The 13,924-nt window shown below is 34.7% G+C and overlaps 1 protein-coding gene across 2 annotated transcripts in view; it reads left to right on the top strand.

The window, feature by feature from the left end:
- The window catches only part of C10H16orf87 (chromosome 10 C16orf87 homolog), a 29,368-nt gene extending 20,848 nt beyond the window's left edge, over positions 1 to 8,520 (top strand). The window contains exons 3-4 of one of the 2 annotated variants that reach the window (XM_072723916.1): positions 1,200 to 1,382; positions 7,468 to 8,520. In XM_072723916.1, coding sequence (XP_072580017.1) covers positions 1,200 to 1,382; positions 7,468 to 7,586 — 302 coding nt within the window. In that variant the 3' untranslated portion in view covers positions 7,587 to 8,520. The remainder of the gene's footprint in view (positions 1 to 1,199; positions 1,383 to 7,467) is intronic. The other variant, XM_072723917.1, reaches the window with a different exon arrangement.
- The last annotated feature ends 5,404 nt before the right edge of the window (positions 8,521 to 13,924 follow it).

Consider the following 13,924-nt stretch of genomic DNA (forward strand, 5'->3'; position numbering starts at 1 on the left):
TAGTTTTTGCTTGTATTTTTAAAATTTAGTGTCACGTACTTGTAGTTTTAAGTATATTTGATGTTCCAGTTTGTTATTACAGTTACTGTTTGTATTGATGCCCAAATTGTCCTACGTTGGTCAGTGGGAGCCTTTTCAAGTTACCCCTTGAGTCCTTTAACAAGACCCTGGTTGTCTTTGATAACTTCCCTGCAATCTTGAATACTTAAGTGTTCTTGCATCATCAGGTATATGTCTGAGATTAGATTTAACTACTTCTCTGGGGGTATGATGTTTGGAAATAACCATTACCATTTTACTTAAACAGTTTTTGTTTGTTTGTTTGTTTTTAGTTTTACACTAGCTTATTAAGCATACTTATAAGTTTTTTAAATTGGTCTCTTCTTGGGATATGAATTTTATATGTTTTGGCCCTTTATCATTGTGGTTTTAGGCATTTGGGGAATTCTCTTTGTTGCTTTTGAGTTCAGGTATATATTAAAGCAAGTTTGTTTTTTGTTTTTTGTTTTTTGTTTTTTTTTTTGCCTTCTCCAGCATTTTGAATTGTTTGGAGTAGAAGGATGGCTTATTGCGTTAATTAAATCACCATATTGAGTAAAGTTCCCCCTTTTGCTGTTCATTTAGAGATCTGCATGCTTGGAGAATGTCAGAAATGACCTCATCTGTGGCTGAAGTGCAAACTACTTATTACTTCCCTAGTGTTTTTATATTTTCTGTGGATGCTTTCTGTTTGCTTTTTATTGGTAACCTTAATGTATTATGGCTAAAGTCAGTTTTGCTTCCGTATATTTGATGTATTTCAGTCTGTATTTTGAGTAGGGGGCAAAAAGGAATGGAATTTTTTTTTTCCTTTGCTAATACTTTACCATTTTTAGCTTGGAAGCAGAGAAGGAAAAAGGCAGAAAGATTGCTGTGAAATTGTGTGAACATGTAGGGGCTGAAAATAAAGGTGCCAAATAAAGAAACTGGTCTTCTGTTACAATTCTTCCTACCTCCTGAGTTAATGTGGATCTGAATTCTGTTGAATTTCTTTTTTTCCTGTGTGGGTGTGAGGAACAAGGATGTTACGGTTGTAGTTTTATAAAATATGCCAGGCAGCAAACTCTAGTGCTATTTAGAAAGAAAAAGAAGACAATGAGAACTTGGGCAAACAGTTCTTGCTAAGCCCTAAAATATATCACTTTTATTCATCCATACAGAAAACAAGCATGAGGCCAAGAGGAGGCGAACAGAGAGAGTTAGGCGAGAGAAGATAAATTCTACAGTAAATAAGGATTTAGAAAACAGAAAGAGGTCTCGAAGTAACAGCCATTCAGATCATATCAGACGAGGAAGAGGAAGACCTAAAACTGCATCTGCCAAAAAACATGAGGAAGAAAGAGGTATGAATAAATCCAAGCAGTTTTGTTTTTCAAGTATTAAATTTTTCTAGACTTTAATTAGGTAGTAGTGAAGAAAGTGTTTGGTAGGCATTGAGCTCTTGGACTTAAAATCACAACTCATATTTTAGTTTGAAAACATTTCCTCCAGGGTAGATGCTTGTTTTAAAATCAAAAACAACAACAACAACAAAAAACACAGAATTGAATTCTAAAGCTAACGGCTCAAATTAGGTAAAATTCACCTTGCTATAAACTGATATTAGAGTTCAGATATAATAATTTGTATTATAGAGAAGCCTGTTAAAATGGTTGTTTTTTGTTTTTAAAGATAAATCTGAGTTTTGTTAGACTTATTTCAAACTGTTGCACTATGAATTTTAAAAATTTACTATTGAAAGTATTCTTCAGTATGAATTTTTAAATTGCTGTTGTGTCTTCCTTACTTTGAGGCAGTTTTTTATGTAAATTTTTCTTGGTCCAAAATATATTTGTATTTCTCCTTACAGATTTTCTCCTTTCTTCTGATAAGTAGTATGTCTGCCAAAACTTGTTTTTAACCATTAACTAAAACTTCAGCTTCTCTTTTTATACATCTTCTAAAAAACCTTTTATCATGGAAGATTTCAAAGATGATACAAGAGTAGGGAGACTAGACTAGGATAATGAACCCCTTTATGGCCATGAATGAATATCTTTTGAAATCGAGACTTCCAAGCCTGTAATTAATGGAAAAAAGTGATAGTTGCTCTTTATAATTACTTAAAAACCTCTATCAAAATAACTTCATCTTCAGTGAAATGCATTTATAGTTTCTTGTTGGTGGGTTATGCTTTGCTTTTTCAGGCATTCAGTTTTAAATATTCAAGCATAAGTATAAATTTCTCCTATTTTAGACATTGAGAATTTTTTTATCTGTTTACCATTTCTCTCTGCCTTGTATGCTTTTATTTGAATAAAATTATGACTGTTAGGGAAAATAACTTCACTGGTATAGCTGTCCTTAGCTTTTTCAGAGTTAATGGTTTCTTAGTATTGTATGGATAAAGGAATAAGGCTTATATCATATTTGACTGTTTTCTTTGAAGAATACTTAGATACGCCTTAATTCCTTGGATAATTTTACTGCATTTTCTTTCTCCTTCTCTTATGCTGCTCTTCCAGAGAGTTTAAATTTTTTTCTAAACTTAAATGTGTTTTTTAACATGGGATGATCAGAAGGGAAACCAGGCAAAGAAACTAAAAACTGTTTCAGAAGGGAAACCAGGCAAAGAAAACTCAACAGAAAAAAAACAAACAACAGAGAAATACTGCTTGGCCCAGAAAACAGAACATTCTTTTCAGTTGAAGTAAAGGGAATATAACCCAAAGAATGGAGAAGGAATGCTTCTGGTGGTGAGTGAGAGGAGATGAGAAAACAGATAATGACAAGTCTTTTAGTTGGGGAAATGAAATCTAGATAATTGTGCTAGGAATCTGGGTGTGCAGGTCTGAACTTTTTATTCATGTTAACTTAAACTAGTTGGCTATAAATTTTTTTTGTCTGATATTTTCAGCTTATTATAGAAAGTTTTAAGCTATTTCTAGAGTAGGATATGCTCTTGATTTATTTTTAATACAAACAGGAAGATGTTCAAGGCAATTTTTGTAAAACTGGAATCTTTTCATGTAAGCTATGGGGGCGGGGTGGGGAAGAAGTCAGCACACTTTTTCTATAAAGAGCCAGATAATAAATATTTTAGGTTTTGTGGGCCATACAGTCTTCTGTTGTAGCTACTCTGCTCTGTCATTGTAGCTGGAGAGCAGCCAGAGACAATATGTAAATGAATGGGCATTGGCTGTGTTCCAGTAAGACTTTATAAAAACAGGTGGCAGGCCAGATTTGACCTTGGGCTGTATTTTACCAACCCTTGAGGCAGACCATGTTCTCTAAATATAATATGGATAAGAAACAGGAACTTTTGAAATCTTCTGTATTTTTACATATCTAGACTTCTTTCATATGCTTTTTACTGTTAAGTAGCTATTTGCTTTAATTCAGTTTTTATTGATTCCTTGCTCATAAGGTACTTGGAAACTTTGAAGCAAGCTTTACCTTAAATAAGGAGTGTCTAAAAACACATTTTTAATTGACTTTGTATTCTATATTTTAAAAAAGAAGAGAAAGAAGAAAGAATGGAAAGGAAAGCTTTTTAGACATCTAGATAGCATATTTTTATACAATCATAAAAACAAACCATTAAACTTAAAAATTTTTGGTTGGGTTAAGATAAATTTTCATTTTATGTGAGGGGGAACTATGATTATTTTAAATACTAGATTTAAATTATTTTAAATACTAGGAATGACATTTAGATTAAAATATAGTGGGCAATTCTGGAAATCTTATTAATGAACATACAAGATTTATGTAGAGATCAAGTTAATGTTGGTAGATCGAATAACAATACCTAGCTCTCCATCATCTTCAAATCCTAGTAATATTATAGTAAAAGGATTTTTTTTAAAAGGACCAAATTCAAAAAAAATAAAAATAAAAAGGACCAAATTCCACAAGAGCAAGGAACGGGAAAAGCAGCAGAATTCTAGAAAGCGATAACTGCTTTGGTAGACCCATGAAACCTGAATTGTTAGCCCCTTTGGGGAAAACTAAAAAAGAAGCAGATTTTTATTATACAACTGCCTTAAGATCAGGAATTTTTGTGTCAATTATATTTGGAGGTGTAGAAGTGAAGATGAGGCTAAAAAAATGAGAGTGTTTGGAAGTCTGTTTTTTAATGGCTGTTTACCTCATTTTCCCTCCTTCCAAATGTATCCTTTCAAAAAGATGAGACAACTCTGATTTAGAGAACCCCAGGTGTCATTGAGGGCAGGGCTACTATACAGAGATCAGGAAGGTTATGTGAAAATTAGAGTTGATAAATACCGAGTTCTGTGGTTAGGTTTGGATCATCCAGGTAGGAGATTAGCAGTATCTTCTCTAGGAAATCTAGAACACCTAAGAGAAAGGGCCTAAAATAAAGGTATTTTCATTAGGGATTTCACAGACAAATGGCCCAGTCAGATCATCCTAAATTGGTGATCACAGTCAAGCTCCACAGATGTATATGAACTAATCAGCTTTTTGGATCCCATTCTTAAATATGAGCATATTATCAAGAATTACCCAGAGAAACGAACTAGGGGTGGTGGAAGGGGGAAGGAGGGCGGGTGTTGGAGGGGAATGGGTGACGGGCACTGAGGTGGACACTTGACGGGATGAGCACTGGGTGTTTTTCTGTATGTTGGTAAATTGAACACCAATAAAAATTAATTAAAAAAAAAAAAAAAAAGAATTACCCAGATATATAGATGAAAGTATCTCTATGAAAGGCTAAGACCAAATTAACAGGAAAAAACAATAACTTGGATAAAACAGATTTTTGCAGGAAAAAGAAAAACTTAAAACTGTCATTAATGTTTTTAGCAAGAGAAGATATTATAGTCATGAAACGAGAATAAGAAGATATTTAAATGGAAAGGCAGCTGTCAAAAAAGTACCTAGAAAATGAACTTTAAAATACAAATCTAAAAAAAAAGTGTGTTTATAAAGATTTGCAGAAATGAAACACTAACAGGTTTATTGAAAGAATCAGTTGTACCAGAATGTAGAGAAATAAAAAAGAGATGAAAGGGATGCCTGGGTGACTCAGTTGGTTAAAATGCGTCCAACTCTTGATTTCAGCTCAGGTCATGATCTCAGGGTTGTGAGATTGAGCCGCATGTGGGGCTCTGCTTTGAGTGTGGGAGCCTGCTTAGGATTGTATTTTCTCTCTCTCTCTCTCTCTCAAAAAAAAAAAAAAAAGGAAAGGGAAAAGAGATGAAAGAATAGAATGGGAAAGATAAGAAATTTAAAGGACCAGTTTAAGGTTCAACATCTATAAATTATTGATGTTCTAAAAAAAAGAACTGAGAAGATGGAGGAGAAGGATGTCATCGATGAAATAATTCAAGAAAATTTTCCAAACCTGAAGGACATTGAGTTTCCACATTGAAATGGCCCACCAAATTCTGAGACCAGTGGATGTTTAAAAGTAGAGATTATGCCAAAGCATATCATCACAAATCCTATCTTTTTGATTAAAGGAAAACTCCTTCAAGGGCTCAGGGGAAAAAGAGCGAGAAAAGAATCAAAGTGGTACTTGGAATTAATGCAGTGAAATACTACCCACCAAGGAACACACTACTTATATATGAACAGCATCAATGAATTTTAAAAACATACTGAATGAAAGAAGCTAGACACAAAACAGTTGATGCTATATGATGCCATTTATATGAAATCCATGAACAGGCAAATGACTCTGTGGTGATAGAACAGTAGTTGCTGGTGAGGTGGAGAGGTACTGACTGAAAAGAAGCATGAGGAATTTCCTGTATCTTGATTGTGGTGTGGGTTTTACACATGTATATTTTGTCAGAACTCATCCAATTGTACATTAAGATGTGTGTATTCACTGTATGTGAATTTAGCAATAATTTTTAAAATAACTGTGAAAAAAAATTATTGGCTTTTTTTTTTTAAAAACGTGGCACCATTAGTTGGAAGATAATTTTTTGCCTTCATACTCGGATCTCCATGAATCTTAGTCAATCATACTATGCGTTAGCATGAAGGTAAAGACACTTTCTAACTAACATTCAGGGTCTCAAAAAATTTGCTACCTATACTCCCTTTCTCAGGAAACTACTGCAAGATACATGGCATGAAAAGAAGTAAACCAAAAAGAAGTATTCTGAGATCCTGGACACAGGGTTCAACTCAAGAGAAAGATGTTTATATCCAGCATGATGTTGAAGAGCAATCTCAGTGATAATTGTGTAGCAGGTCTAGAAAGCAACCATTTTAGGTTGGAGCAGACGACTTGGAGAGATTTCAAGAAGATAAAATAGATGTAATACCTAGTATGTGTAAGCATTCTGAAAGATCTATGCAACTTGGAGAGAGTTTGGGTTCAATTAGTAATGAAAACTAAACAGATGAAAAAAATCTCTTCAGGGAAAAAACAATGCAGGAAAAGTGAAATCATTTACATAGTCGGAATAATGTAAACATTGAATATTGATCTCACCAAAATTGTGATATAACGTAATGGGAAGATGAGATAGGAAGAGTATATTAGGGGGTAAGAAATAGAAAACAAAATTATAGCTTTCTGTGGTGGGAGGTCAATTAATGCCTAAAACCAAGAAATAGCATCACATAAAAATGTTGCTTAGAGAGGTAAAAACAAGAAGAAACAACTGAGAAAAAGTAGTTGCATTTGGGGAGTGAGAGGTGTTGGGGGGGAGGACTTCTGTATTATAATTTGACTCTACTTAGATATGTGTTTAACTTTGATTAAAAAGTCAAAACAAAACAGACAAAAGTACAATCATAGAAGAACCCCCCCCCCCAAAAAAAAGAAATTGGCAAGAAAAAAAAAAGAATTTGGCAGATTGTGCACAAAGATATTTATTGTGATTTCTGCTGGCTTATAACATAGTATAGGTGGTTTTTTATCCTTTTTTGTTTTTCTGTACTTTTCAATTTTCTACCATGAACTTGGATTACATTTGTAATCAGGAGGGGAAAAAATAGGATTAAATGTTGGTTATTCTTATTTTGTTTAGCAGGGCTAAGGTAAGGAAGTTAATATATTCATAAAGGCATATTGGTAGGGGGGTTGAGGGGACCATCTTTACGGTGAGAAAATTTGAGACAGCTCACTCATCCTAGTGAAGAGAAAGAAATATTTGAGACTTACAGAAATTATGTAGATATTATAGACTGTATATATATATATATATATATATATATATATATATATATATATACACACACACACACAGACACACACACATATATAGTTTCCATTTAGTTCATGGCATTTCAGTAACTCCTTTATGTAATTTTGAAAAAATTTTAGTTTTAGTAGGATGATACTATATAACATTTCATGTATGTTGTTAGTATTATGTATATTATCATCTAAAGAAATAATTGAAAGCTTCATGTATTTTTTTTAATTACCTCATTTACATTAGCTTTCTCTTTTTCTTTTAACAGAGAAACAGGAAAAGGAAATTGACATCTATGCTAACCTCTCTGATGAAAAGGCTTTCGTGTTTTCAGTCGCCTTGGCAGAAATAAATAGAAAAATTATCAATCAAAGACTTATTCTCTGATACTTGTCTGCAAGTGTGTTGCAACTGTCTTCAGGATTACATCAGCAAACTCTCAAACAGTTGAGGACTCTCAGGAGCATGCTGACTGCATCAATAAGGGCCATTGATTGTTTTTGTTTTTGTTTTTGTTTTCCCCTGTCATTTAGCCTGTGCCACACTTTGGTAGCAAAGCTGTAGGCTGGGGACTGTTCTGGGATTTCCTTGTTTACCAAGGAGTATTGTCAGTGTTTTTTGTTTGGGATATAAGTAAATATATTTACCAAAAACAAAAAAAAAAATAAAAAACAATGGATGGCTGTTAAAGGATAAAGGTGTAGAGGTGGGAGTGGAAGAATGAAAACGAGGGAAATAAAATGCTTGATAGTTTTCAGGTTTGCCACCAGAGATGCAATATTTTAAGTACTTTGAGAAAGAGTGACTTTTAAGAATATTATATTTCAGATTTTCAGCACTAACAGATTGCATATATACAGTTCATTTACTTTTAATAAATTGGCAATTGATATTTTATTGAATGGGGAATTAAGAATATAAACTGTAAATTTTGTCTTAAATTGATTTTTTTCTTGGCCTTTATTTTTATGACTTAAGGTATGAGTTATATTTTGGGAGATACTTTCTAGACATTTGGGAAGTTTGGGTGCTATATGAAGAAAAACATTTAAGGGGATATATCATACTTCAGATATAAACATCTTGTTTTCTTGAATGTAATTTATTTATTGGTTTAAAATACCTTTTCTGCTCTCAAGATGGTGCCTGTTAACCTAAACATAAAATATATTTATTACATACAAAATATTTCTTAGATAGCCACTTTTAAGTAGTAATGTTTTATCTGAATGGATGTTCATTTATACATCCTGATAATTATTTAAATTGTTACTTAACCTCACTCTGGAAAAAAATAAATAAACCTTAATATTGAAACCAATAGATTAATACTGTGGTATAAGTTTTTGTTCTATGAAGTTTATGAAATATATTTAAATTCTTAATTTTTTCTAGTGATAAATGGTAACTTTATAGTTGATTTATTTTATACTAAATGCTTTTGCATTTTGGCATATCAATTTAATATTCAAACTTGACAGTAACTTCCCTTATTTTAGGTACCCTTGATCCCCACCCCAGTGTCCGAATCTGATTGAAAGTCCAGGGATCCCTGGGTGACGCAGCGGTTTGGCGCCTGCCTTTGGCCCAGGGCGCGATCCTGGAGACCCGGGATCGAATCCCACATCGGGCTCCCGGTGCATGGAGCCTGCTTCTCCCTCCGCCTGTGTCTCTGCCTCTCTCTCTCTCTCTCTCTGTGACTATCATAAATAAATAAAAAAAAAAATTAAAAAAAAAAAAAAAAAGAAAGTCCAGAAAAAAAAAAGTTCAGAAGCCTTACTTATTAGGGAAGGTAGCCATCAGTTAGATTTAGCCTTAATAGAATTTTCCTTTCAGTATCAGTAGTGCTCTCGGCCTTATCCTGCTCTCCCATCACTTCTCAAAAGAAAAAAATGGGTCACCTGGATGGCTCAGTAGGTTGAGTGTCTGCCTTCTGCTCAGGTCATTATTTCGGGGTCCTGGGATCAAGTACCTCATCAGGCTCTGCTCAGCGAGGAGTCTGCTTCTCCCTCTCGCCCTCCCTCTGTGCTTTGAAACCTCGCTTTGTCAAATAAATTAATTAAATCTTAAAAGGGGGGGGGGTGCAGCCTGGGTGGCTCAGAGGTTTAGCACCCCCTTCAGCCCAGGGTGTGATCCTGGAGACCCGGGATCGAGTCCCACATCGGGCTCCCTGCATGGAGCCTGCTTCTCCCTCTGTCTCTGCCTCTCTCTCTCTCTCTCTCTCTCTCTCTCTCAAATAAATAAAAATTTTAAAAAAAGATTATCATTTTTTCCTACTTTATTTAAATGGTAGCCAGCAGAGGGAGCTTAAAGGGTACTCTAGGTAGGAAGTAGAATTTTTCTAAGAATTTCTTTACAACCCCAGTATTGACCTGTAGGTACTACTAAATTGTCTTCTGTGCGTTTTAAAGCCCAGTAACAAAGTTTATTCCTAAGCATGCAAATGTGATTTGATCTTTGAAATACAAGAACACTATCTTCGTTTTGACAAGAAAATATAAAAGTAATGAACATCTAAAAATGATTTGAATATGTCCTCAGAAAAAGGAAGAACAGCTTATGGAATAGGCATCTTTTTAAAAGAATATTGGGCAGCCCGGGTGGCTCAGCGGTTTAGCGCTGCCTTCAACCCAGGGCCTGATCCTGGAGTCCTGGGATCGAGTCCCACATTGGGCTCCCTGCATGGAGCCTGCTTCTCCCTCTGCCTGTGTGTGTGTATGTGTGTGAGTGTGTCTCATGAGTAATGGATAAAATCTTTAAAAATGTATAAAAAGGGATCCCTGGGTGGCTCAGTGGTTTAGAGCCTGCCTTCAGCCCAGGGCGTGATCCTGGAGTCCCAGGAGCCTGCTTCTCTCTCTGCCTCTCTGTGTGTGTGTGTGTCTCTGTGAATAAAATCTTAATCATTCAATCTGAAGACCCTTAGAGGAAAGTCATGTTAAAATAATCATGGATACAATAAGGAAGGAGACTGGTGACTAGGCTGGAGCTTGCCATTTAAAGAAGTAATTTATTTCAGATGCTCATGATGTTAAAATTGTTGGCTTATTGAAAAAGTTCCTTGGCAGAGGGGCAAATTAGGTTTCCCCTGTTTGTGATATAACAGGGAAACAGGAAGTTTGTCTAAAAATATTCTCTGATATGTTTATAAGCTATCTCATTATAAAGCTGAATTTGTTGAAGAATGTTGTAATGGTCTTGGAGTATATTACCTGTCATTCATTGGTGTTAAACTTAACTCTCTTCTGAGCAGATGTCCTAAGAGCATAGTTATGGTAATTTAATTACATAATCCAAAATTTGTTCTGCTCTAATACCTATAAATGATATGACTATTCACAATGCCCTTATTAAATGGTTCCATAATTAGATTAGGTCTGTTGAAAATAAGTTCATTCTTAAATGTGAACAAAATTAAGTAAAAGTTATTTGGGAGTTGTTAGGCTAAACTATACAAATATGTGTTTACCTCCCTACCCAATCCTATATTCCAAAAAGTTTTGGGGGAGGCACTTAAGTTTCTGAGATTTGATTTTTTTTTTTTTTTTTAAACATGAACATGGGCAGAGAAGGCTTTGGTTATGTTCAATGTAAGGTATGTAAAATTAAAAGTAAGGAAACACTGCAAATTATTTCTTCTGTAACAGTTGAAATGATCAAACATCTTGAGACAATTTATATCATGAAAAAATGTAAAATTACAAATGACTTAAAAATGTAGCCAGAGTAAATTCACATTTCTTGAAGTTTCAAAAGTACTTTAAAAAATAAAGCTCGGGGATCCCTGGGTGGCTCAGTGGTTTAGCGCCACCTTCAGCCCAGGGCGTGATCCTGGTTCCCAGGATTGAGTCCCACTTCGGGCTCCCTGCATGGAGCCTGCTTCTCCCTCTGCTGTGTCTCTGCCTCTCTCTCTCTCTGTCTCTCTCTCTCTGTCATGAATAAATAAATATTAAAAAAAAAAACAACATGTCAGGACATCTGTGGTGTTTCCTAAAAGTAACGTGTTTTTTTCTAAGAATTCAAATTGAAAAGTGTTTGACTTTTCACAAATCAAATTGCATTTGATTCTCTAATTCTGACTAAAAATGTCTTAGTAATAATTATTAAATAATTAATAATAATTAAGTAATCTCATTTTTACTTTCAACCTGCATATGTTTATCCTTTAAATTTGGAGAAATTAAGTCCTTTGCAAACCTCATATGAAAGTATTAATCAGATTTGTTTGATTCTGCATACAAAATATTCTCTAGATTGATTTTTTTTTTTAATTTTATTTATTTGAGAGAGAGAATATAAGTGGGAGGGAGTGTCAGAGGGAGAAGCAGACTCCTCACTGACCTCCTCACGCCAGGTCCCCATTCCAGGACCCTGGGATCATGACCTGAGCCAAAGGCAGATGCTTAACTAACCGCCACCCAGGTGCCCGTCCAGATAGAATTTTTAAACTTTTTATGTTTAGCTGTTTTTTTTCTCATCTTTGACTACTGTTATTATAAGGCTTGTATTTTACATTTGGAGATCTATATACATGTACACCTATTTAATTTTTTCTAGTTACTCTTTTGTGCTATTTTAATCCACTTATTTTATTAGTAGTGTTCATTGCTCAAAGATTACAACTATAGTGATGAGAATCCTAACATACAAAGCAAACTCTCTGGAATGAAACGTATGAGACATAAGAGAGGCTCTAGGCTGGACTAGAATAATTCTTTCTACCACTGTCAAAATCTTCCTTTATTATTAAGGAATCTTTTATCCTCTTATTGTTGAGAGAATGTCTGCCCCTCTCCCTAATGTTTTTATTTTTTTACCTTACTGCACTGGTGAGGACCTTAATACAATGTTGAAAAAGGATGTTGAGAAGAGGAAGATCCTTGCCTTGATTCCAGTCGTGGGGGAAACAGTCTTACGCCGTTAAGTATGATGTTAATTAACTATAGGTTTTTGTGTTGTAGAATACCTCTTATTAAACTGAGGAAAATCCCTTCTGATTAGCCGGGAATTTTTATTATGAACATTTGTTGAATTTTGTCAGATGGTTTTTTCAGGTAAATTGATGATTTTTTTTTCTCCTTTAGAATGTTAATATGGTAGGTCACATTGACTGATTTTTGATTATTGAAGCCAGCCTTGGATTTCTGATATAAATGTTACTTGGTTGTATTGTATTATTATTTTTATATACTGATTAATTCAACTTGAATTAAGATTTTACTGAGGATTTTCATGCCTATGTTCCTAAGGTATATTGAACCTAGTGTTTTTGTATTTTTATCTGGTTTTGTAATTAGATGATCCTGGCTTCATATAATGATTTGAAAAATATTTCATCTTTTTCTACTTTCTTGAAGAAATTGTATAGACTTAATGTTATTCTTTAAATGTTTGGTAGAAGTTGGCATTGAAGTCATCACGGCCTAGATGTGTATTTCAAAAGGATTTTACTAGGAATTATATTTATTTAATCGATATTGAATAATTTCAGTTTTCTCTTTGGAATTTTGGTAGTTTGGTCAATTTCATCGAAGTTATGGAATTTTTATGTGTAAAATTCCTTGTGGTAGTCTCTATGTTTTGGGGATCAGCGATAGTCATCTTTTTTTAAAAACCATTTTATTTATTTGAGAGATAGAGAGCAGGGAGAGGGGCGGGGGAGAAGCAGACCCCCTGCTGAGCAGAGAGCCCATCACGGTGACTGGATCCCAGGACGCTGGGCAGACACCCAACTGACTGAGCCACCCAAGGCGCCCCTTTTCCTTCATTTCTGACACCAATCGTGGGGCTTTTTGTCTAAACTAGAGTCTCTTTTTTTTTTTTTTAAAGATTTTATTTATTTATTCACAAGAGACACAGAGAGAGAAAGAGGCAGAGACACAGGCAGAGGGAGAAGCAGGCTCCATGCAGGGAGCCCAACGTGGGACTCAATCCCATGACCCCAGGATCATGCCCTAGGCTGAAGGCGGCGCTAAACTGCTGAGCCACCCAGGCTGCCCTAAACTAGAGTTTCTTAATTGTGTTCTTTTTTAAAGAAACAGCTAGCAGTAAAGTTTCAATAATTTTTACTTTTTATGATTTCCTCCCTTTTGCTTGCTTTGTTTATTTTTTTCCTCTTTTTCTGGTTTCTTATGGTGGAATCGTAGATTGTTGATTTGAGACTTTTCTAACAAAAGCATTTTTTAAAAAATATTTTATTTATTTATTCATGAGAGACAGAGAGAGAGAGAGAGAGGCGGAGACAGAGGCAGAGGGAGAAGCAGGCTCCACGCAGGGAGTCCGATGTGGGACTCGATCCCGGGTCCCCAGGATCACACCCTGGGCTGCAGGCCGGCACTAAACCGCTGCACAACCGGGGCTGCCCTAACAAAAGCATTTAATGCTATAAGTTGTCACACAAGTATTGTTATATTTTTATTGTTCAATTCAGAATTTTTTCTAATATTCTTTGATATTTCTTCCATTTCTAAACTTTTGGAGGCTTTTCTAGTTATTTTGCAGTTGTTGATTTTCAGATTCATCATCAAAACATATTTTGTATGATTTCAGTTCTTTTAAAATGTTAGAGTTTGTTAGGAGATAAGATCTGGTCTGTTTGCCAAGTGTTCCATGTATACTTGAAAAGAGTTTGGATTCTCTTGGTATTGTTCAGTTCTATCTTTGCTGATTTTCTACCGGTGTCATTACTGAAAAAGCAATGTTGAAATCTCCAGCTTTAATAATGGATC

The sequence above is a fragment of the Vulpes vulpes genome, chromosome 10 (genome assembly GCF_048418805.1).
Source record: "Vulpes vulpes isolate BD-2025 chromosome 10, VulVul3, whole genome shotgun sequence".
Lineage (NCBI taxonomy): Eukaryota > Metazoa > Chordata > Mammalia > Carnivora > Canidae > Vulpes > Vulpes vulpes.